Source organism: Cynoglossus semilaevis, chromosome 3 (assembly GCF_000523025.1).
Source record: "Cynoglossus semilaevis isolate Cse_v1.0 chromosome 3, Cse_v1.0, whole genome shotgun sequence".
NCBI classification, from domain to species: domain Eukaryota; kingdom Metazoa; phylum Chordata; class Actinopteri; order Pleuronectiformes; family Cynoglossidae; genus Cynoglossus; species Cynoglossus semilaevis.
The window spans coordinates 365,804-389,536 of NC_024309.1; the positions used below are offsets into that span (position 1 = coordinate 365,804).

Below are 23,733 nucleotides of genomic sequence, written 5' to 3' on the forward strand. Positions count from 1 at the left end.
TATTTGCTTACACATGTGCATATGTAGGTATGTGTAGGTGTGTATATATATATTTTTTTTCAACAAAACAGCCTCTGCTTTTAACCCATCACCAAGGGGAGCAGTGTATGTGCATGTGTGTATGCACATGCACATACTATCTATCTATCTATCTATCTATCTATCTATCTATCTATCTATCTATCTATCTATCTATCTATCATCTATCTATCTGTCTATCTATCTTCACCAAGACATAATGAGTTTCATAACTACATTTTGCAGTTACAAAAAAAAAAAAAAAAACACTTACAAAACATTAATGGTAAAATTGCAAGAAGGTACTGTACATATGTGAAAATCTAATCAATGTTGCATGCTGCACTATGAGGGCGCTCTAAACACAGGTAGCCAAATGACATACTCATGCAGCTGAAACCCCCCTGAGGGAGCCCTAGTCATGTCACGAGAGAGAAAGAGAGAGAGAGACAGAGAGAGTTAAACGAAGAAATAAGAAAAGCCGGTCGGGAGGGGCACAGAGACTCAGAAAAACAAGGGAGGAGGCTGGACCTACATGGATGTCTGTCAACAGCAAAACAACGTTGACTAGATAGGAGGAAAGGTGCAGTGTTGCCATAACTCTGGATGGAGGAAGCAGCAAGTTGACGGCGTGCCTCGGCGAATAGATAAGCAGCGGCAGACGTCAGCCAGCGGGCCAACACCTCCTCCTTCGTCTCCTTATGCCGATGTTGCCACCTCGTCTTCCACCTTTTCTGCATTCTTCCACTGTCTAGGAAATAAAGCCGCTGCTCCCCTCCTGCCCCCCTTCCCGCTCCCCGCTCCCCATTTCGTCTCACCCCTACACTGTTCAAGTCGTACTCTACCGCTTAACGTTTGTCGTGCATCCAAACCAGGATGCGGACTCAGCAGCAATGCTCGGAGGGGGGCGTGCCACTGCCCGCAGGCAGCTCCGGCAGCCTCGGGCTGTCACCAGGGTCTGACTCCGATGGTGGCAGCCCCACCGCGAGTGCAGGAATGAAAGACATTGTGGACGAAGGTCTCAGGGTGGGTAAATGTATGGTTGGAGGAAGCTTAGGTGGCACACTGAAGGGGGTCCTGTCGCGCTATTGGAGCTTGGAGAGTCTGCACTCTACCACAGGTAAGTGTATCAGCTTCACACAAAGACGGACAAAACATATGGTGCATTATTGTTTTTTAATGTATACAGTTCCTTCAAACATGGATGCTGACAGATGACTGCTTGTAAGCGCATGCAATTGCAGAACACATTTTATATACCCTGACGTTAGTTTGCCCTCGGGGGTTGGTCTGAATATGTGTTCTGTGTTGATGACATTGGCACTTGCTGCCAATAACCACTACTGTATTGTCTGTCTTGAAGGTAAGAACTCAATAATAATTAAAAGGGCCAGAACAGATTATGTTCGTATCTCAAGGTTCCACCGTATTCTTTGTAAAACACCCATATCAGAACACATCCCTAAGTCTCCAGAAGGATGGAAGTGTGCATGTGGTAAAGTTTGGGATAAAAAAAACAATATAAGTGTATACTTGCAGAGAACAGCGTGTCAAATCATTTAAGTGATAATCGTATTTTTCAATTACATTTTTTTTGCATCATTCGGAGTTAAAAACCATATCGTAAATCAAGAAATTGCATAGCCCTAGTCGAATGTGACTCTTTACAGTGAATCAGCACATAACGCAGTGCTTCTCAAATAGTGGGGTCGCGAGAGTGGACTTCAGTTTTCATAATTCATGCTTTAACGTTAAACAAGCCTCCAGTCACTAGATGGCAGCAGAAGAGCTCATTTTATTGATCCATTCATCCATCCAACCATCCATCCATCCATCCATTTTCATCCACTTATCCGTTACCGGGTCGCGGGGGCAGCAATCGCCACCCAAATCACATTGCACCGTACCAACCCCCTTGAACCTTCCTGCGGCTGGTGAGTCCACTGAAAGGTATTAACCGCCCAGGAGGTGAACCCTGGGGTTCCACACCAATGACAGAGACATTGCTTAATATTATAATAGAGACATTGCTTCTGGGCCAAAGCACCTTGATAGTGTCTTGTTGAAGCAAATAGAACCCAGCTACTTACCAAAAATACACTTTCCCCATTGTGGGATGAATAAAGGACTCCATTCATACTAATATTATAACAAGTGTTACATTATCAATGTAAAGTTTTCAACATATTCAATTACTTACAAGGGCAATGGAGTAAAAAGAAAACTGACACTGTTTTTCACGTACAGTGCAAAAGTTGTCCTGTTAGGTTCATAAGCACAGCACTGGTCCCCTGTAACCTTTTAACGGGGAGCTAGTATGTTAGAATGGGGGTGACAGTACTACACACAGGTCTGACTTATGTACTACAGGTACCGGAGTTGTATTCAGCGGCTCTGATTTTTCTTGCCTGCAGTCCATGTGAACGTCATAAGATTGATCCTTGCAAGCTGCAAAGGAAAAAAACTGGCAGAAGAAGTTACCCCCCCCCACCCCCCCAACAAGCACATAAATCAATCAGGTTGGATTTATTTCCATCCATCCATCCATTTTCATCCGCTTATCTGTTACTGGGTCACAGGGGTAGCAGTCGCCACCCAAATCACATTGCACCGTACCAACCCCCCTGAACCTTCCTGCGGGTGGTGAGTCCACTGGAAGGTACCAACCACCCTAACCGGGATTCTAACTTGCCCAGGAGGTGAACCCTGGGGTTCCACACCAATGACAGAGACATTGCCTCTGGGCCAAAGCGCCACTCCATCCATCCATCCATCCATCCATCCATTTTCATTTGCTTATTCGTTACCAGGTCGTGGGGGCAGCAGTCTCCATGACCGCCACCCAAATTACACTGCACCGTACCAAACCCCCCTGAACCTTCTTGCGGCTGGTGAGTCCACTGGAAGGTACCAACCGCCCTAACCGGGATTCGATCTTGCCCAGAAGGTGAACTCTGGGGTTCCACACCAATGAGAGAAACATTGCCTCTGGGCCAATGTGCCACCTCATTTTATTGATTTATTTTGATAATTGGGATTGTATGCAGAATGCTGGTGCCAGCAACTCGTACAGTGGTTAATTCAATAAAAGGACAGGAGATTGGGAGGACACTGGCCTAAGGGTACACATCGTTAAAGGTTTTAATATGCACTGTCATTGTTGATAGTGTCTTCCATCCATCCATCCATCCATCCATCCATTTTCATCCGCTTATCCGTTACCAGGTCGTGGGGGCACCACTCTGTGGTTTTTCCCTCCAAGTCATTTGTGTCAACGCCCATGTACATGAGATTTGTGAACATTAAAAAACCTGAACGCAAAATTTAACATAAACGTAAGAGCCACATGAAATAGGCCAAAGAGCCGCATCCGGCTTCCGAGCCACAGGTTAGCAATGCCTGTTAGCAATGCCTGTTGTAGAGGGTGACCATCTGAAGGGGTCATTGTGGGGAACAACAGTTGAAAGCTTTTTACGGCGTTATCTGTCGTGAAATTTTGTGATCACATGATTTTACACATTCATAGTGTTGTGTGTCACGGTGGCCGTACCGTGAGCTTTTTCCCCGTCAAAGCGATTACTAACAAGTCCTAACGTTTCCCAACAATGTCCTAACAAAGTCCTAAGACGTCCCAACAAAGTCAGTTTTCTAACGCATATCCGAATAAAAGGAGGCCAAAAGAGCCAATTGTTGAGGTACCACCCATACTTCTGCTGCGAGCTTCTGCCGCGAGCCTCCACCTCGCTGTTGCATTTTACGACTCCGATCATTTAATCAGTCGGAATGAATACATTTTCCCCGCAATCGATGTCATCTGCCAGAATAAAAAGTGAGTACACACGATTGAAAGATGTTTTACATTTGCTTGTGTATTTATTTGATTAGTAGTAAAGACTACTAAGTATCATTACTTAATTAAGTATATGACGTGAATATCATCGTACTTTAAGCTATTTGAGATTTAATGTCATAGTACTTTCAGACACCGTTGATTTTACATTATTGTACTTTTAAGCTATTCGAGATACGTTTATTTTCTTAATTAATATATACACAGGTAAAGGTAACCAGGTAAAGTAAGGCTAAACATATTTGCAATATACGGTGATACCAACCCTATATTAATGTAGATGTGTATACATGTTTATTAAACATATATTATAAGCACATTTATCTAGATTTTTCTCTTAGTATTAATATTCTAAATATATGCTAATAGTTGTCATTTACTCATATGTAGATAGATATATTTTATTATTCTATGATGACTCTAACATAGTTAAATGTAACAGAATCTGGTCATGTTCCTTTCCTCCTCATCATCATCATCATTGGCTCAAGCATTCAACAGGCATCGGGAGTGGAGAATGAAAAAGGCAGCTCTGAAGGATAAGGAGCAAAAGGAAGAGGGAACCAACCAAAAAAGAACCATAAAAAAAAAACAAAAAAAAAAAAACAATAACCCCTACATCTGTAAGCTGCACGTAAAAGTAATTGCAAAGTTACCGGCCATATGCAGCGCAGAGGCAAATGGTTCTGTGCAGCACCTGGACAGACTTTTGGTTGAATGGAAGGAGTCTCTGTAAGCCTTCATTTGTGTATATGTATATATGCATTTATGTATGTTGGTATTTCTGAATATCTGTGTATATAGTTCAATTTTAACACACATTTAATTAAAATATGTTGACATATTGAACATTTCTATGTATCTGTTTTGTTCTTTAAAAAAGAAACAGTAAAATACCATCCATACTCTGTCAATTACTTGAAAACAAAAAACCAAAACAAATATAGTGGTATCCATCCACTGGGTAGTAGATTTCAGGTGCAAATTTTATATATTGAATTTTTTAATTTAGCATCTAATTAACTCCATGATATAAACAACACAAGTTCAACTGGTATATGGATTCATGATAAATTAGAAAACACAATAAATGAGAATCCCAGGTCTGATTTTCGGTTAGTGTATCGGTTGTGTATTGTGTATATAACACAACAATTTCCCAAATATGAGATATTTGATTAATATAAGATCAATATTGCCTGACTGCAAGGCGGGACCACCATACTTCAGTTGCAGTAGCAGCACCTGGTACCCATGGAAACAGGAATAAAGAGACTAAGTTGATAAGGACATGGTTTGACCCATGTGAGCTGTTTGAGCTAGTAGAGTGATTCTGTGAAGTCAGGCAATAAGTCCGGGTCTGACTAATGACTGCAGCACCAAATAGAGAGCAAAAGGCCTTCCAGAATTTAGATATATACTGTTGCCCACAGTCTGACAGTGAACCTGGGTAAACAATGACGAAAAAAAATGTGCAGTATCAAAATAAGGTCAAAAAGAATTGAGAAGGTTTACTTGTCTTACTTACATAATGTGCCATCATTGAAGGATCATTACATTTTCGAAACAAAACATATTTTAGACTTTATTCTGTTAGTATCGCAGTCTGAATGACCTATTGTTTTGAAACATTGCTAGATTATCTTTTATTAAGTAAGTCAAGTAAAGGGATATGACTGGATTCTTTTTGAATGAAGTCAATTAGTAAAACTGAAGTACATTTTGAACAGTGTCCCGCTGCAGCCAGGTTCTAAGTGACCAATGGATCAACACTGGTCCCCGTACCAGGGGTTGGGGACCGCTGATGAACAAACATTGCTACAGGCCCAACAGTGTGCAGCATGCAGGGAAAAAATACATTTTCAGGAGCTGGAACACAGTCCTTCAATCAACGTTAAATTCATGGATAATGTCCTATTGTCTGTAAGAGTATTGCATTTAATGCCCATGTACTGAAGCTAAAGTGAAGTGCAGCACTGCCTGGCACAAAGTCTATTCGTGCCACTATTGTCCTTCCCTCCCCCTCTTTGTTTTGTCATCTCTCTGTCATCCCTCCTCAGATCACTTGCTCAGAGGTTTTCTATAGTCATTTGGACTCTCGCTAGGTCGAGTCCTTTTCATTTTTAACATTGATTCAAGTAAACTTTTTACTTTTTAGTGAGCATTCTTTAACACTTTTGGCCACAATGATACAAATTTTTGAGGGGTGTGTCACTGTAGATCATATGTGTCAAACTCAAGGCCCAGGCACTAAATGCGGCCCGCCAAGCTGTTTTGTGTGGCCCGCGGAAGCTTAAAAAGCATTTAGTAAAGTCCATGCAGTAGAGTTTCTTAACCTAAGAAATTCAAAGTTGTTTTTATTACACAGCAATGAACAATATTTGTAGCTTAAATATATAATAATCAGTTGCAGAAACATGTATTTTTCTGTTACGTCTATACTAGTGGTCCCCGACCTTTTTTGTTCCCAAGGACTCGTCAGCCAGTACCACCCATTACTAAAGACCGGTACCAAGGTGCTGAGCACTGAAGGATCATTACATTTTCAAAATAAAACATCTGAATGTAAAATTATGTGATCACTCCATGAATAATAGTCTGAATGACCTATTATTTTAAAATATTGCCAGATTATCTTTCAATAAAGGAAGTGAATGGATATGACTGGACTTTCTTCGAATGAATGAAATTAGTAAAAATAAAGTACATTTTTATACTGTGTCCCACTGCGGCCCGGTACCAAATGACTTATGGACTGGTACTGGTCTGCGGACCCCTGATCTATACAGTCTTCCATTTACTTCCATTTACCCTTCAAGGGGAACTGTATTGTCAATACGGTCCCTGGTAGATGAAAGTAACATTGAATAATGTTACGTTAACGATACAATACTGTCACAATATTTTGCGATACAATAACGATAATATCATGATGCAACTTCACTGGGAGTATCAATATATTGCAATAAATGTCATCCACGATACATCCAGATATCTGGGTAAAACAGATCAAATGTAAAACAAAGTGCATACTGAACAATGGCTCCTTCTTAGTAAAGTTGCGCTGCTTACAAGCCTAACTGTAAACAAAATATTGCCCAAAACAAAATATAAATGAAAATATGTTAAACAAACAAACAAAAAAAGCAGAATCCAGATTGTGCTGCATTTCATGCTTTTACTCATTTGTCCACCTCTCCTGCAGCATTTAATCTATGCAGTGACTGTATTTGTCTCCCTCCCTCCAGATTCTTTCTGTGTGCGCTACGCTGTCTGTGAACACATGGTGTAGCACAGTCACTTCTCAAATAGTGGTGAGGGTCATCCCCCCTGGGATGGCGTGGTGAGGTGTCACTGGGGGCGCGATAGGGAACTTTCATTAAACTGTTTTTATTTGCGCTTGAACAAAAACAAGCATCCGGTCACTAGATGGCAGCAGAGCAGCTCATTTTATTGATCTTTTGATAATCAGAGATTGTATGTGGAATGCGCTAGCAGCTCATACAGTGGATTGTGCTCAATAGTATTTAAATGCTGGGGTCAAAAAGGGGTGTGAAAAAACTTCGTCTCCTGGGGAGGCATTGCAGAAAATAATTGAGAAATACTGGTGTAGCTCAGGCTTGAAAAATTACAACACATTTTTCTGAAAGTATCTGTTAAGAATGATGGAATGGTGATGGCTAACATAGTTATCAGTATTTGGCACAAGTATGTCAATAATGTGCTGCAAAAAAATATGATAGTATCCATATTTTGTCACACACCTTATTAACAGCCACCATTTGTGAGGGGGCTGGGTTATTACATATTTACAGTGGGTACGGAACGCATTCAGACCCCCTTAACTTTTTCACTCTTTGTTACATTGCAGCCATTTGCTAAAATCATTTATGTTCATTTTTCCTCATTAATGTACACACAGCACCACATATTGACAGAATTGTGGACATTTTTCCAGATTTATTCAAAAATAAAAACTGAAATATCACATGGTCATAAGTATTCATTCTTTGCTGTGACACTAAATTTAACTCAGGTACTGTCCATTCTTTCTGATCATCCTTGAGATGGTTCTACGCCTTCATATACTGGGTTTACTTGATTGGACTTGATTAGGAAAGCCAAATATCTATATCTATATGTCTATATAAGACTCACAGTGCATGTCAGAGCGAATGAGAATCACAAGGTCAATGGTACTGCTACTGAAGAGCTCACAGACAGAATTGTGGCAAGGCAGAGATCTGGCCAACGTTACAAAAAAATCTTGTTGCACTTGAGGTTCCTAAGAGCACAGTGGCACAACTGAGCAATCAGGGAAGAAGAGCCTTGGTGAGAGAGGTAAAGAAGAACCCAAAGACCACTGTGATTGAGCTCCAGAGATGCAGTAAGGAGATGGGAGAAAGTTGTAGAAAGTCAACCATCACTGCAGTCCTCCATCAGTCGAGAGGCCCGATGGAAGCCTCTACTTACTGCAAGACACATGAAAGCCTGCATGGAGTTTGCTAAAAAACACTTGAAGGACTCCAAGATGGTGAGAAATAAGATAATCTGGTCTGATGAGACCAAGATAGAACATTATGGCCTTTATTCTAAGCGGTATGTGTGGAGAAAACCAGGCACTGCTCATCACCTGTCCAATACAGTCCCAACAGTGAAGCATGGTGGTGGCAGCATCATGCTATGGGGGTGTTTTTCAGCTGCAGGGACAGGACGACTGGTTGCAATCGAAGGAAGTACCGGGATCTCCTGGACGAAAACCTTCTCCAGAGTGCTCAGGACCTCAGACTGGGCCGAAGGTTCAACTTCCAACAAGACAATGACCCTAAGCACACAGCTAAAATAACCAAGGAGTGGCTTCACAACAACTCAGTACATGGCCCAGCCAGTGCCCTGACTTAAACCCAATTGAGCATCTCTGGAGAGACCTGAAAATGGCTGTCCACCAACGTTCACCATCCAACCTGACGGAACTGGAGAGGATCTGCAAGGAGGAATGGCAGAGGAGCCCCAAATCCAGGTGTGAAAAACTTGTTCCCAAAAAGACTCATGGCTGTATTAGCTCAAAAGTGTGCTTCTACTAAATACTGAGCAAAGGGTCTAAATCCTTATGACCATGTGATATTTCAGTTTTTCTGTTTTTATTACATCTGCAAAAATGTCAACAATTTTGTGTTTTTCTGTCAATATGGATTGCTGTGTGTACCTTAATGAGGGAAAAAATGAACTTAAATGATTTTAGCAAACAGCTACAATATAACCAAAAGTGAAAAAAGGGGTCTGAATTCTTTCCGTACCCACTGTATTTCTGTCACAAAGCAGGTGAAATCATTCAAGCTAGTTCTGAGAGACATTTATAGATTTCAGCAGATTATCCAAACAAATGCTGAGTTGTTGAAACTCACACTTGAAGAATAATGTATGTCTTTCAAAATTGTGACAAAGTCTATTTTGCAAGGTATTTTTAATGATATCTTTATGGGAACTTTAGTATAGTAGCTCTCGCAGCCAACGTGCAATCATCAATGGTGATGGATGGATGGATGGATGGACTGCCGGACGGCCGGCCGGACAGACAGACAGATAGACAGACAGACCGACAGACAGATAGATAGGTAGACAGATAGATAGATAGATAGATAGATAGTTAAGAGTACTGCATATACTGCCCATGTACTGAAGCAAAAGAAAAGTGCAGCACCGGCTGGCAAACACAGTCCATTCCTCCCCTCTTCTCCTTCCCTCCCCCACCTTGTTTTTTCATCTCACTGTCATCTCTACTTAGTTCACTTCCTCAGAGCCTGGAAAAACCTCATAATCAGAGAAGAGTGGTCACGTTGGCTAGTCCTTATTCTTCAGTGACTATATCTTAACTTGTTGTTATTATTATTGTTATTATTATTGGCTTTTATTAATATTATTAATGTACCAAGAAGTAATTTTAATATTAAATTTGCATCAGTGCATGTAGCAGACTATTATTGTTGTCTTAGAATATTTTTTCCATACCCTTCTTTAGCACTGATGATTTCTTTTCTTTCTGAATCTTTTTTTTTTTCAAAACTGTATGAACATTTGACGGAAACTCAGTGTCATTCCTCTAACCACAAAGGAAAAGCTGAGAAGCAGGCTGGTACCTGGTGATAATGAGGAATTCTTTGATGGAAACACTGTTACATGAGTGTGTTTGGCTTAAATTACTTTAAAAAGGTTGACAAACAGCTCTGTTGTTATATTATTTTTATTTTTTTTCCCTTGTTCTGTGTTTCTTCATTTATTTAGCACCTTCAATAGCAACAGTTCCAAGGTGAATGTTTATGGGGTTTTTTTTTTCAACTACAGCAGTGACTATTCCTGATTGGGCATCCGAAAAGCCGGGACATGGTGACGAGTTGGGAAGCGAGGATGAACTGCTGTATGATGACATCCGCTCTCCTGGATATCGATATGGCCATCCGGGAGGAGGTGGTGGGGAGCAGCTTGCCATCAATGAGGTAGGACATAAGATCACGCATGTTTGAACATGTCATCAGTTATTGTCAGTCAGTGCTAGATAGATAGAGATTACACTATTCTCAAAATGTTAAGCTACTAGTTATCTGAACCATCTAAACCAGGGGTGTCAAACTCATCCTGGTTCAGGGGCCACATATAGCCTGATTAGATGTCAAGTGGGCCGGACCAGTACAATCATAACATTATATAACATTATATAACATTATAACCTATAAATAACAATAAGTTGATGTTTTTCTCCCCTTGTTTTCCTGCAAATAATTACTAGTATATTAGAAAATATTCATATTTAATTAAATAAAAATTGACAAAACAGCACCAACATGAAGCATTTTTTCACTTCATTAAATTTAGCGGCTTGGTTTTGGCCCACGGGCCATATGTTTGACACCCCTGCTCTGATCTGATGTTGGAATAGCCTGGAACACTGTCAGTGTTGATTTGTCATCAATTGTGTACTAGGTGAAAACATGAACTTATGACAGTTAACAAAGGTAGATATTCTTTTAAATTCTTCATGTGAGTTGTTTCACTGGTAGGAATGGAAGCTTTTTTGTTTGTTTGTTCGTTCGAGAGAAGGGACACATCATTTGGAGAAACCCAGAACATAATTATGCTAAGATTGTGTCGATAATATCGGTTGCCCAATATTATTGGACATCTCTACTACGGGTTGGCCAATATTATTGGACATCTCTACTACTTTTTTGGTCACATCATCTGGGCGAAACCTAGGCATTGTGTTATCAGGCATATACTGTATATCGGTATAGGATGCTATCAGAATAGGAAATTAAGTGCTCGAACAATATCGACATATTGGATATCAGCAAAAATGTAATATCGGAAATATATTCTTCACAACTGAAGAAGCCTCTTGGATAAGAGGTAAAATGTCCTCAAGAAACCTACTCTGTCCAGTTGCCCTTGATGTAATTTTTGAATCTTGCATCATTACGTGCTCATCGAGGCGACCCAGCCATGTCAAGCCCTGACTTGTGTATGCAGTTTGATCCACAGTGATCTTGATGCATTTTCTGCAGATTCTGTGATGTTCTTGATTCCCCTTCTTGAGTGCCATCACTCCCAACACTTTCAGTGTCCTAATGAGGGACTGAACGGTGAAACCTTTGCGTCCAACCTTGGTACAGTTGCATCAGATTCACCATCTCATACATCCATATCCTTGATCTAGCCCGAAACATGGCATCTGTCAATCGAGGTTTCCACCATTTTGTAAGAGATTGATCTATAGCCGTTGTGTAGGTCTGCTAGCTCTCCACAGAGTGACTACCACTGTGTGCTCTGTGGATCATGGTACCCTGTGGATATGAGGCTGTGACAGCAGCTCGATTGTTGGTTGTTGCCAATAAAAGTTCTGAAAAAGCACAGTCTCCATCGGGTTTGTTAATGTTGGAGGGCCATTACAACATGTAGAAAAAGCGAACCTGTTGACCAGGAAAATTTTGTTTTTACATGGAGTTAGTCGCAGCAAACAGCAGTGAAGACTACATGGACAGTGTGCTCTACAATTTGGTCTGACAAACCCCGAGAATTTTAAAGCTGACAGCACAGCAAAATTATGCATATGGCCAAAATGTGTAAACCAATCCAACTCTCTCGTCAGAATAAAGGCAAGAACAAGACTTTTTTAGTCAATTTTATACGTAGGCGGAGTGGAGACAAAACAGCGAAACGCTGTAAGGTCAAAGACAGCGTAAACCCAGAATCCGTTGTAATTGCCTTCAATAACACTAAGGGGAATGTAAGTCCGTTAAAGTGTCAGCACTGGTAAATAACTCACTCACTGTCAATGCATGTAACTGTACCATTGTATAGGTTACGCTTTGTTTTATTTTGTCATCAGTTCTTGTAAACCTAAAATACATACCTTTCGAGCTCTTAATAGAACTTTTGGAATGATGAGCTCTTCATACTGTACATTTCCAGATGAGGAGAAGAGTCAACATCAGGAAGTGTCTTGAATCTATAATAAAGAGCACTGCACTTATGGAGGGATGTCCAGCAGCCCATGTTCCCATGTTCATTGCTAGGTTCAATACATGTCAAGATTACGGATGTTTCCAGATCATAAAAACACCAAATTTTTACACACCACTGAAGATTTTTCCATTTGATTAGGACCTTGAGTCTTTAAATAGCATCTCAAGGCCATTGTTTGTGGTTGGTGAGGCATTAACTTCAGGTCAGAGGCCCAGCTCGCGTCAGACTAGCCTGACCAAGAGCAGTGCAATAAATAAGTCTAGTCTGTCGAATGGATAGCAAGGGACTGTTGACCGATTAAAACTTGAGGACAGCAGCTCCACCAGAGTTTAAGAACCATTCTACAAGCCACCATCAAGATGCACAAGAATTATCCACCAACTCTAGGAAGTCAAATTTCAAAGTTTTGTTCTATACAAATAATTACATTCAGTTGGATTAGTTGCAGTTAACAGCATGTTGAATGTTGTAATGTTAACTAATCTCTATTAATCCAAATGAATCAAGATTAATCCAGAGTTTACCTGTGATTAATCAGATAAAAACAATTTAATAGCCCTTACATTCATATATATATCGAGATCTTTACATTTTATAATCTATGAGCTCTAATTTTTTGTCATGAGCCTACAGAGGAGTCACTGTACTTCTGTTCGCCGCAGCATAAATATAAAAAAGGCTTACATTTATACAGCTATAATTGTATGTGATGACTTGGTAATTTTGCTTTATATGATGTCATTTCTGTGTTCTTAAAGCTATAGTATGCAAAGTATAGCCTGTATACAAACTAAGCCTGTGAAGGTTTACAAAATATTTCTCGCCCGTCTTTGTTTACTTTTTGGTATAAGTAAATGTGAGGTCAACGAGATGAAATACGTACCAGTGAAAAATAGACCTAGTAAGTGACAGTAATGCAGCTCTTGAGATTTTGATCTGCTGATTACCTAGTAAGTGACAGTAATGCAGCTCTTAAGATTTTGATCTGCTCATTAGAAGAGAGAATGCTTGTTGGCAGTGTTAGCCTGGACTAGCCTAGTTAATTTGGTAAATGTTGTAAACCAATGGTTCATTTTTTAAATTCTGCTAAAACAGCGGTTTGTGGTCACTAGTACACTTTGGGTGACGTCTTTATGGTATTTACCTGCTCGTAAACACTGTTTTCAGCATGGTTCATTACATGGTATTTACCTGCTCGTAAACACTGTTATCAGCATGGCCCACACATTACATGCTAGGGTGTTGTTGGCTAGCTGCTAGCACACTGGTTACATACCATGTAACCAGTTTGATTGGGCATTTGAACAGCATTATTTCTTGTACAAAACTAAATGGGTTCACACTACAGGACTCGCTTTATCTTTGTTAATGTCGATAGGGTACACTTGAATCATGAAACAAGGCTTTAGATTAGCACAAAGCACCACCTCTAGGCCGGGAAAGTGCATCTATGTTCAATACTAACAAACTCAAAGTAATGATAAAATGGTCAGTCACCACATAGCGTTGTTGTTGTTGCAAATTATTAAATGGTAGTTATTATCAAATGGTGGCTATGACCGAGTCAAAGGCACACAGGCATGAACACAGACACTCCTTAACCTTTCCTCCATTGATCAATCCATTATTTTGATTGCCTCCTTCGAACTGATTCCACCGTTTTCTATTTCGATGGTTGCTCAGTGGTTGCTATGGCCCTGCCTCTCTTACTCTGGTATCCAGCATACGGTGACACCTCCTGCATTGTGATTGGCTGTTGCTCACGCAAGGGTAGGGTGGGAAAAAAAACACAAAATAAATAAATATAAGAAAGGAAGAGGAAAAGGAGGGGATTTTTGTAGTTAGCTCAATGGATAGCTGGGGAGCGCTCCATGCGCAAAGGGAAAAAAAAATAGGCGGTCAGAGAGATAGAAAGACAGAGTGAGAGGAAAAAAAGGTGAAGAAGGATGATGGGATTGAAATGACTGAGCTCATGCTGGCTGCAGTGAAAGAACAAGACTGAAGAATTGCCGGAATTAGCATCGACTGAAAGGATACAGCATTTTATTTGACATCTTTTTTTTTTCCTGACATCCTTACTGAGGAGGAGACACATTTGGTGGAACACAGCAAGGAGAAGGTGAGGGGAGGTGCCTGGTCATCAAAGAGGAATACTAGAGTAACAACGGGGGTGGGAGGGATGCACAGCACATAAAAATCCCTGTCTGCCTCTCAGAGCCCGGTTCTCTTACACCGCTGACACAGATAAGCACCCAGCCTCCACTGGCAGGCCCGGGTGAAAATCAGTCGGCAAAGTGGCTGGAGAAGCAAACGAAGCGGGTATTATTGCCCAGCAAAGAAGGAGGAGTGCAGTTGAAGACTGCAACAGGGACGGCGGGGCTGGAGGACGCGGCGACAAAGTGCGGTGTGAACGCTCAGGGCTAATAGAAAGGCAACGGGGGAGGGGCGCCTGTGCTGAGAAGGAGGAAAAAGAGGAGGCTGCAGGACTCATGGCTCGCGGCACCGGCTCAGGGCGTTGGAACCGGCAGAGGACGGGAATGTTTAACACCTTGCTGCGCTGCAACCTTCCTCCAGAGACACAGAAGGTGGTGGTTTTCATCATCATGATGCTGCTCATCGTCATCAACGTTGTGCTCATGTTTCTGCTGGCCTTCCAATAAAACAAGTACACGCTCACACATTCCAGCTTGCACTGACCCACACGCATACGCACATGCTTGAAGATGGGAACATAAACAGATACCCAGAACGGGTATGGCACCCGAGGCGGGTATGGACTGATCTTTTGAAGAGCAAATTGCTGCTGGAATGAATGGGTCTCCATCGAGGTGCAACAAGGATCATTCAGTGTGAGGAGGGATAGCGTTGCGTACTTGTTTGTGAAGTTTATTTTTATTATATCTGCTTTTTTTTTTTAAACAACAAATGGTTATGTTGAATTGTACAAAACCCTGCTTTATTCTTTAACAACCACCAGAGCTAATTATGCAAATTTTAATTTGTAATTTTTTATGATGTCCATATCTGTGTAAGAGACCTGCATTAATTGATATGGACCGCCCCCCCCCTTCCCCCTTCATATGTTGGGCTTCTGTTTCCTAACATTTGTAAACATGTACTAACATTATAGATTAATTGCAATTGTTGAATGATTTAAAAGTGTGAACCAAGACAGTGTAATGAAAGTTTCAAATGTAGTTGAGTAGAGGTCTGCTTCAGTACAACATGATGTTAGATTTGTAAATCTGACCTTTTTTTCCAAGATAAATAGACAATGACGCACATCAGCTACAGGTCCAGATGTTTTTCTGGACAGACACCTTGGGGGTCGGACACCCTAATGAAATGAATTGCAAATCACAGTTTTGTTTAACTTTATTATTTGATGATTGTTTTGGATTTCAGTTGCGGGCTGGATTGGACGGTTCAGTAGGATGGATTTGGCCCCTGGCCGCCAGTTGATGATTGCTCTCCAAATATCTGCATTGTACAATAGCAGCCTGGTTGTAGTTGAATCTGTGAACTACCTTATTACACTGTACATTGTGTATGCATATGCATCTTTAATGCTTTGATTTTACGGTATACACAAATGAAAGAGTTCCGCAACTGCTGACGGTACGTGTTGGTTGTTTATGAATGACCTGTGGCAAAGAGGAATAAATATGTTTTCTGGAATATTTGTGAAAATGATTGCTTCTTTTTAGTATTAAAGAAAAGGAAAACAGCATTCAGAAAGCTTTCAGATGAGTATCACCTTATGGTAGGTAGGCAACGTTTTTGGCTAAAATGAAGTTCAAATTGTGACTTACACACACACACACACACACACACACACACACATATATATATATATATATATATATATATATAACTTTAAATTATGTAAATTATGTTATTTTAAATGTACAAGATTAAAGCTAAACTTTCAAAGATAATTTGGAACATTTGATATCTGGCAACATTTAGTGGCATCAACAGAAATTACAATCGATTCGTTGTAATGCATGAAACATTGACATTAGTCATCACCATACCTTATACCAGTATTTGGCAGGGCGAATTCGAAGCCCAGTGTACCGTATTTGGAGTTTGCCAAGATCTGCCTTAAGATCATTGCCCTTTCGAGTCTTTTTACCTTTTGGTAACAACAGGTCCACAGGCATCAGAAATGAGCAGAACAATTTATTAGCCACATTTTCTGATCAGTACTAACTAACAATATTCAAAAACCCTTCACAGTAAAGGGAAAGCGAAGAGAAATCAAACAATTATTTGAGGTTTTCTGTAATTATGTTGTTGATATTCATTTTCACTACCCTCTCAGGTGTGCTATCATTAAAATGGTACAAGCCGTTTTCATAACGATCATATGTCTCACTGGGATCTACACCACAGTCTACCAAACTTTTTTTCTGTGGACCCATATTTTAAAAGTCACAAACCTTTGCGACCCAAGTCAATAGACATTATTCGTAAACTCCTGGGAAACATGACGCGAGACGACCCAAAGAAAACTCTTGCAACCCACCCGAGGGTCCTAGTTTTTGGGAAACAGTGATCTACACTACAGTCGCTTTCTCTCATCCCCTGTCAGCGATCATGTTTTACTGATAGCATTACTTCTATATCTTTTATCTCTATGTACGTTATCCACACCATCTCAATTCCTAAGATACACTTATTTTCCATTTCATTTGAATTTACTCTTAAACAAATGTATCTGCAATACAATGGCATTTCATTTACTTCTTGACCTTTCATCTTCTTTTGTTTTGGCAACTTGGCCTGAGATAGTGGTTTATAAGAAAAGTTTTGCACCCCCCACTCAAAAAAAAGTGGCCTACTTTGGCGTAAGTCTTACAAATCTTACATGCTGTATTCTAATACAGCATAGAAAAACTGTTATTTTTTCAATTTGTGATTGTCAGGTATTGTGACAGGTGTCTGTTTCTTTCTCTCCGGAATACTGTTTAGGAATCCATCAAAACAGAACAGTAAGATTGGCTCACCCAACCTTAAAAAGGTCCATTCCCAACCCTTGGGCTAGTTAAGAATGGATTCCTGGGTGCAGTGATATAAATGAACAAAGCTGTAAGATTAGTTATTCTTGCGAATAATTTTGTGAATGATTAAAAAAAAAGTAAAGACAATAGTTTACACTGCCTTCTAATTCAGGATTCGCCGCACACTTGATAACCGATTTATTTGAATTCAGAAGGGGATGGAGATAAAATGATAATTCTGCGCGATTGCTAAACTGACACAGAGATGTCATTTGATCAGTAGCGTAGTAGTTTTATGGCTTTGCACCTGAATCAATTAATCTAGGATCAAACCCCCCATCTCTTTTGGGTCATATGCATTGGGAGTTGAGAGAGCGGACATAACTTGCAGGCGGTGTGCACGCAAACTTGTAGTGAAATTACTTTTGCGAACACCGTACTTAGGCACAATGCGAGAACGGCATAAAAGCCCAGTTTAAAATGAGCCTTGTAAATCTGTCCAGATTGTCTTTAGCTGTAATTAGCTCCAAAAACTTTATTTAAAAAAAAATACTTCAATGTTATGTTTAGTGCTGCATGGAAGGTTCCATAGTGTAGCGGTTAGCACGCCTGCCTTAGAAGCAGAGAGTAGAGAGTCCTTGATTTGATTCCCAGAGGAACCAAATGCTTGGCGCCTGATGGGGATAGCCTGTTAACAGCATTTCTGCTGTTAACACAAGAATTTCCCAAATATGGGATCAAATTAGTTTAAAAAAAAATTGATGAAAATGAAAGATTGCGATTACGGCATAAATGTCATGCGTCTACCTACTTGAATATCCAGAACAAGGAGAATAATGATAGTTTGTGTATTTCTCAACTTGAAACATTCAAATATGAAACATTTCATTTATAACTTTATATCAAAAAAAAAATTCAAGTTTGAAAACTTTAGGTCCTGCGTGACCACAAGTCTGTTGTGGTTGAATGAAACTTGACCGTAACTATTTCAACGAACCTCGTATCTGTATTTGTTGTTAAGTTGCGCGAGGGTAACTGATTTCTTCTGTCCAGCATGCGGATCATTTTGCGACTTCGGCACGTAGCGACTATGGCGTTGTACATTTTACACAGTCTTGCTCTTCAACATCGCTGTAACTGAATCCAAAGTATCGGCATGCAAAAGAAGGTGCTTTTATTTTTCGCCCCCAGCTCAGTTCCTCTACTGCGTCCATGTTGGTCACTGCTTTCTGCTGTAAAAACCAGGTAGTCACGTGACTATACCCAAGGTTGCCCTACAACGTGTGGATGTGACTCCACACTTGTTTACACTAAATCGCAGTTTTTCATGCAGTTATGTAATCGCAAAGTGTGAAATCACAATTGCAGTTGCGATTAGATTAATTGTGCAGCACTAGTTATGTTGTCGTACGATGTTTCTACCTAAGGTTTTACATTTAAATCTTTTGAACTTAAAGTCTATGGCTCCCATCAAAAAAGTAATCTCATTACTTGAATATGACATTTTATTTATTAGTATTTAATACTTTCATGTGTAATGTTTACCTGAAAGAAAGTGTTAGAGCAAAAAAAAAAAAGTATATGTGCCAGTTTCCGATCTTAATATTTAATGAGAAGACATGTTGGGTGCTGAAGAGAAACGTTTTGGTAAAGATGGTGTCAGTGTGTTGCCTAGCAACAGCTATAAGGGCTGTTTTGTTATTTTCCTATGTGTCACCACAATGGATCATGGGTGTCGGAAAATATAATTGAAAATAAATGAAATGAAAGATAATGTCTCGCACATCAGCAGTGATGTCGGTTTGTTGTCTGTGATGCTAAGGCTTAGCAGCACTTAGCATAGTGAATAAGCCTCCCAGAGCCACGGTTAGAGTTGGTATGAGAAATATGATCACTGCAGTGTCATAACTTGTAACACTGGCTCAGCATCGCCTCCTGCATTTCTGTCACCCAAATACCACAGGTTGAAGATCAGTGTCACACTAAAAATAACACAATATCCAGCCTTAAAAAAGCATGCTTAATTATCGGTCTGTGCTGGGACGCAATTTCACACATCATGTTCTTTTTTTTCTTTTTCAGCAGTAGGAGCAAAGATATTCAGTAAGAGCAAAGATAAAAGGCTAATTTTATTTTTTATATTTTTATTTTATGGTCTGTATTGTCATTGTACCACGTGGATACTACGAAACCGAGCCTCTTTTAACCCCTCACCTAACGGAAGCAGTGGGCAGCTTTTAAGCGCCCGGGGAGCAGTGTGTGGGGACGGTGCCATGCCCAGAGCACCTCATCTAATAATTGTTATTATTATGGTTCGTTTGTTGTGCCATGTTGGAGTTCATGTTTTGGAGTTCATGCCTTGTGAACTAGTGAGTTTGTGTTCTTTTGCACTTATAAACCTGCTGCACCTGAAAAGAGTTTCCTTTGTGCTGCATTTGGGTCCTGCCTGCTTCCTGCTGTTGGCTATGATGGCTAAACGTAAAACCGACTCACGCTGAAAAATTTGAGTCATGTTACCAGTAGAAACCATCTAGTTCTAACCCTTACCTACATCATTTAGGATGGTACGTATCTTGCGAACGTATCTAAATGTCAATAGTACACAGTGTTATTAGGTCATCACAGAATCATGATTCTGAGATGTTTTGACATCCTTGCCAAATCCTGACAGGAATAAGGAACTCTTGGTAATGGTCCTGTACTAGATCCATCCATCAATCCATCCATTTTCATCCGCTTATCCGTTACCGGGGCGCGGGGCCGCAGTCACCACTCAAATCACATTGCACCATACCAACCCCCCAAACCTTCCTGTGGGTGGTGAGTCCACTGGAAAGTATTAACCGCCCTAACCGGGATTCGAACTTGCCCAGGAGGTGAACCCTGGGGTTCCACACTAATGACAGAGACATTGCCTCTGGGCCAAAGCGCCACCTGTACTAGATATGATTTAATATTTTAACCTGAATAAAGTATGTTCTGTCCAATAATAAATTTATACATGCTAAAAAGTGGAAAAGGAAGAATGTGATCTCTTTCCTGTCTCTTCAGCTGATCAGTGATGGCAGCATGGTGTATGCAGAGGCACTTTGGGACCATGTCACAATGGACGATCAGGAGCTGGGCTTCAAAGCTGCCGATGTCATCGTAGTAGTGGATGCTACAAACAAGGAATGGTGGTGGGGTCGCATCATGGACATCGAAGGCTGGTTTCCTGCCAGCTTTGTGCGGGTAAGAAGGAGTTTTAGGACCAACAAATTAAATAGATACTCTAATTTCTTTGAAATAAAATATGAATACACTATTATTTACTAGCTGCACATCTTAATAGTTACTGATATTAATGTGTAAGTCAGTTGGCTTTGGTATCCTCAGTTACGTGTGAACCAGGACGAGCCCATGGAGGAATATATGGCCCATTTTGAAGACATGCACGCTAAAGAAAAAGACCAGGCAGATTTAGGTTTGTTGCTGGGACCTGGATTACCCTGCAAAGAACAGATGAGGAGTAATGTCATCAATGAGATCATGAGCACAGAGAGAGACTACATCAAGCACTTGAAAGACATCTGTGAGGTTTGTACCAGATCAGTCTTCTTCCCAATGTATCCCTGTTACAGTCCATCAGCTTTATAGGCTCTGACCACAATAGATATACAGTGGTCCCTTTCCTATCGCAGTAGTTGCGTTCCAAGACCCACCAAGACAAAGGAAAATCCGCAAAGTAGAGGCAAGATCATTTTTTTAGCTTTAGTTTTTTAGTAAATAATTTAAATACACGACCATGAAAAACAATGTAAAGTACATTCTAATTATAAATTAAAATGTATAATGGAGGGGTGGGCGGGGTGACGCAGGTGCAGCACCGGACACAGATAAGCACAATTTGAGTTTTCAAGCCTATAAATAAAATCAATATAATTTGACAAAAGATTTTTCACTTTTCAAAATTCAAGCGGGCTGGATTGATCCCCCTACAACTAGTGTTGTCAATAACGATGTTTGTGATATTGTGATTGACTGCAGATTGATTTAAGCACAAAACCATGCTGTTGGACAAACAGCAAACAGGAACGGATTAATCCATTTTACAATGTTTCCTATGGGGGAGGAATTTTTTCAGAAATTGTTCAAAGTCATCAGGCGATTGCAGGGTACACCTGGGACACTTAGTTGGTCCTCAATCTATAATATTTTTGAGGCTGTCATTGGCCCATTCAGCTTTTTAATCCGGCCCGCCCAACTTTTCCAAATGATATAATTCATTTATATTATCATTATACTTCTGCCTTTTCTCTGCAATACCCAGGTTTCCCTAATAGATGGCGTAGAAAATGATAAAAGCATTTGAGCCTTTATGCATGACTTTTACATGTCATTTATCTTAGTTCACACGAACACTCCATCTATCTGTTCCTGACCCCACCCACTGTTTAATTTTAGGACAATCATGGTCCGTGAGTCAAAAAGTGTGCCCACGCCTGCTCTAGTGTTGTACATTATTAAATGTCATTAATACCGTACTAATGTTGTCTTATGCCCAGAGGAACTTTCAAATGAAACGCGTGCAGGTATTTCACAAGGTTCTTTTCATCACATTTCCCCTGCTTACCCAAAGAAACCTGGACTGTAAGACCAACATTATTATTGACATTCATTGCTAGCCAGATGTGAAAGGCCTGGATTTGGAGACCCCTGCTGCAGACACATTGAGACCACTACAGAGCCCCCTGATATGATGTGTGTGTGCTGAATGTGGTCATTGTTTTTAACTAGCATACAAGTTGGATTATATAAGAAAACAAAAACAGAGGTAAACAGGGACACAGTGGGAGTGGAGTGAGGGAGAGGAATGTAGGTGAGCATCTTAGGTGTTCAGCTCACTGTTTTGTTTGTTTCTCTTTTAATCCAGGGTTATATCAAACAGTGTCGTAAGAGGACAGATATGTTCAACGAGGAGCAGCTTTGTACCATCTTTAGTAACATCGAAGAAATCTACCGATTCCAGAGGAAATTCCTGAAAGATTTGGAAAAGAAGTTCAACAAGGAAGAGCCACACCTCAGCGAGATTGGATGCTGTTTTGTGGAACATGTGAGATGAATCAAAACAGTTTAAATATATATATAATTTTTATCATTTAAGCTAAACATACTTTTGAACCAGCTCTATTTCTGATCATCAGAGCAAAACCTCCAAAAATCTGTTTCAGGTTGCTGGTATACTGTAGGTCAGTGTGTGTGTATATATATATACATATATGTGTGTGTGTATATATAGCCTATATACACACATATATGACTATATATATGTATATGTATGTATGTATATATCAGGTGTCCTTGGGTGACAGAAAGAAATGAAATAAATGTAAATGTAAATGTATTATTATCATTATTATTATTATATATAAACATGTTTTTATATATATTTATATATATAAGCCATGTGCACAAATATATAAACTTATAAACTTGCATTCACACTATCCTTCAGTTCATCTGTGTAGTGTCTGAGAATTGTGTGTTTATAATGTCTTAGGGACATTCTGTCTGTCTAACCTTTATTCTTCCCATGTTTCCTGGTTTCGTACAGCAATCCAATTTCCAGATCTACTCGGAATACTGCAACAATCACCCTAGCGCCTGCATTCAGCTCTCCAAGCTGATGAAAGTAAACAAGTACATATTTTTCTTTGAAGCTTGCCGACTGCTTCAGAAGATGATTGACATTTCCTTAGATGGCTTTCTTCTCACTCCAGTCCAAAAGATCTGCAAGTACCCATTGCAGCTGGCAGAGCTGCTAAAATACACAAACCCACAGCACAGGTAATGCAACTTGTGGCTTAACTAATTGGTCCTTTTTTCGGCAAATTTTTGTCGCAGCCCAAAATGTGTATTTCTGCTGGGTGTATTTCACAATATTGGGATACAAGTTGATATATTTTTCAGCAGATTGAACACGTGATGAAGAAGAAAAATAGACGTTTGTTGACGTTGCGATAAAGTTGCATGGATTTTTCCAAACATGCGCGATAAAGTTGCATGGATTTTTCCAAATATGCAAGAATGCTCTGAATTTACAGGAACTGGTTAATTTTACTATTTATATAGATATATTTTGTACAGGAACTGGTTAATTTTACTATTTAATTTTGATATATCACAGTATATATCGCAAAATCCTGGAGTGACTGACTAATTCCAAGTATCTACTTGCAGGATCCACCTACAGCCTGGGACTTGTTTCTTTTGATCACCAATAGATCAATGAATGGTCCGATGGAAAACTGCTGCATTCCTGAATTAATGAATGCAATTCTGCATTTCACCTCTACATAC

The 23,733-nt window shown here is 40.0% G+C and overlaps 1 protein-coding gene across 3 annotated transcripts in view; it reads left to right on the plus strand.

Moving 5' to 3' along the window:
• The first annotated feature begins 269 nt into the window (after positions 1-269).
• arhgef4 (Rho guanine nucleotide exchange factor (GEF) 4) overlaps positions 270-23,733 on the plus strand; it is a 29,285-nt gene continuing 5,821 nt past the window's right edge. For 2 of the 3 annotated variants that reach the window (XM_017031749.2, XM_008307381.3), the window contains exons 1-6: positions 270-1,138; positions 10,211-10,362; positions 20,446-20,625; positions 20,770-20,970; positions 22,307-22,486; positions 22,988-23,220. In XM_017031749.2, the coding sequence (XP_016887238.1) occupies positions 895-1,138; positions 10,211-10,362; positions 20,446-20,625; positions 20,770-20,970; positions 22,307-22,486; positions 22,988-23,220 (1,190 nt within the window). In that variant the 5' untranslated portion in view covers positions 270-894. Of the gene's footprint in view, positions 1,139-10,210; positions 10,363-13,634; positions 14,974-20,445; positions 20,626-20,769; positions 20,971-22,306; positions 22,487-22,987; positions 23,221-23,733 lie in introns of those variants that run through there. The other variant, XM_017031751.2, reaches the window with a different exon arrangement.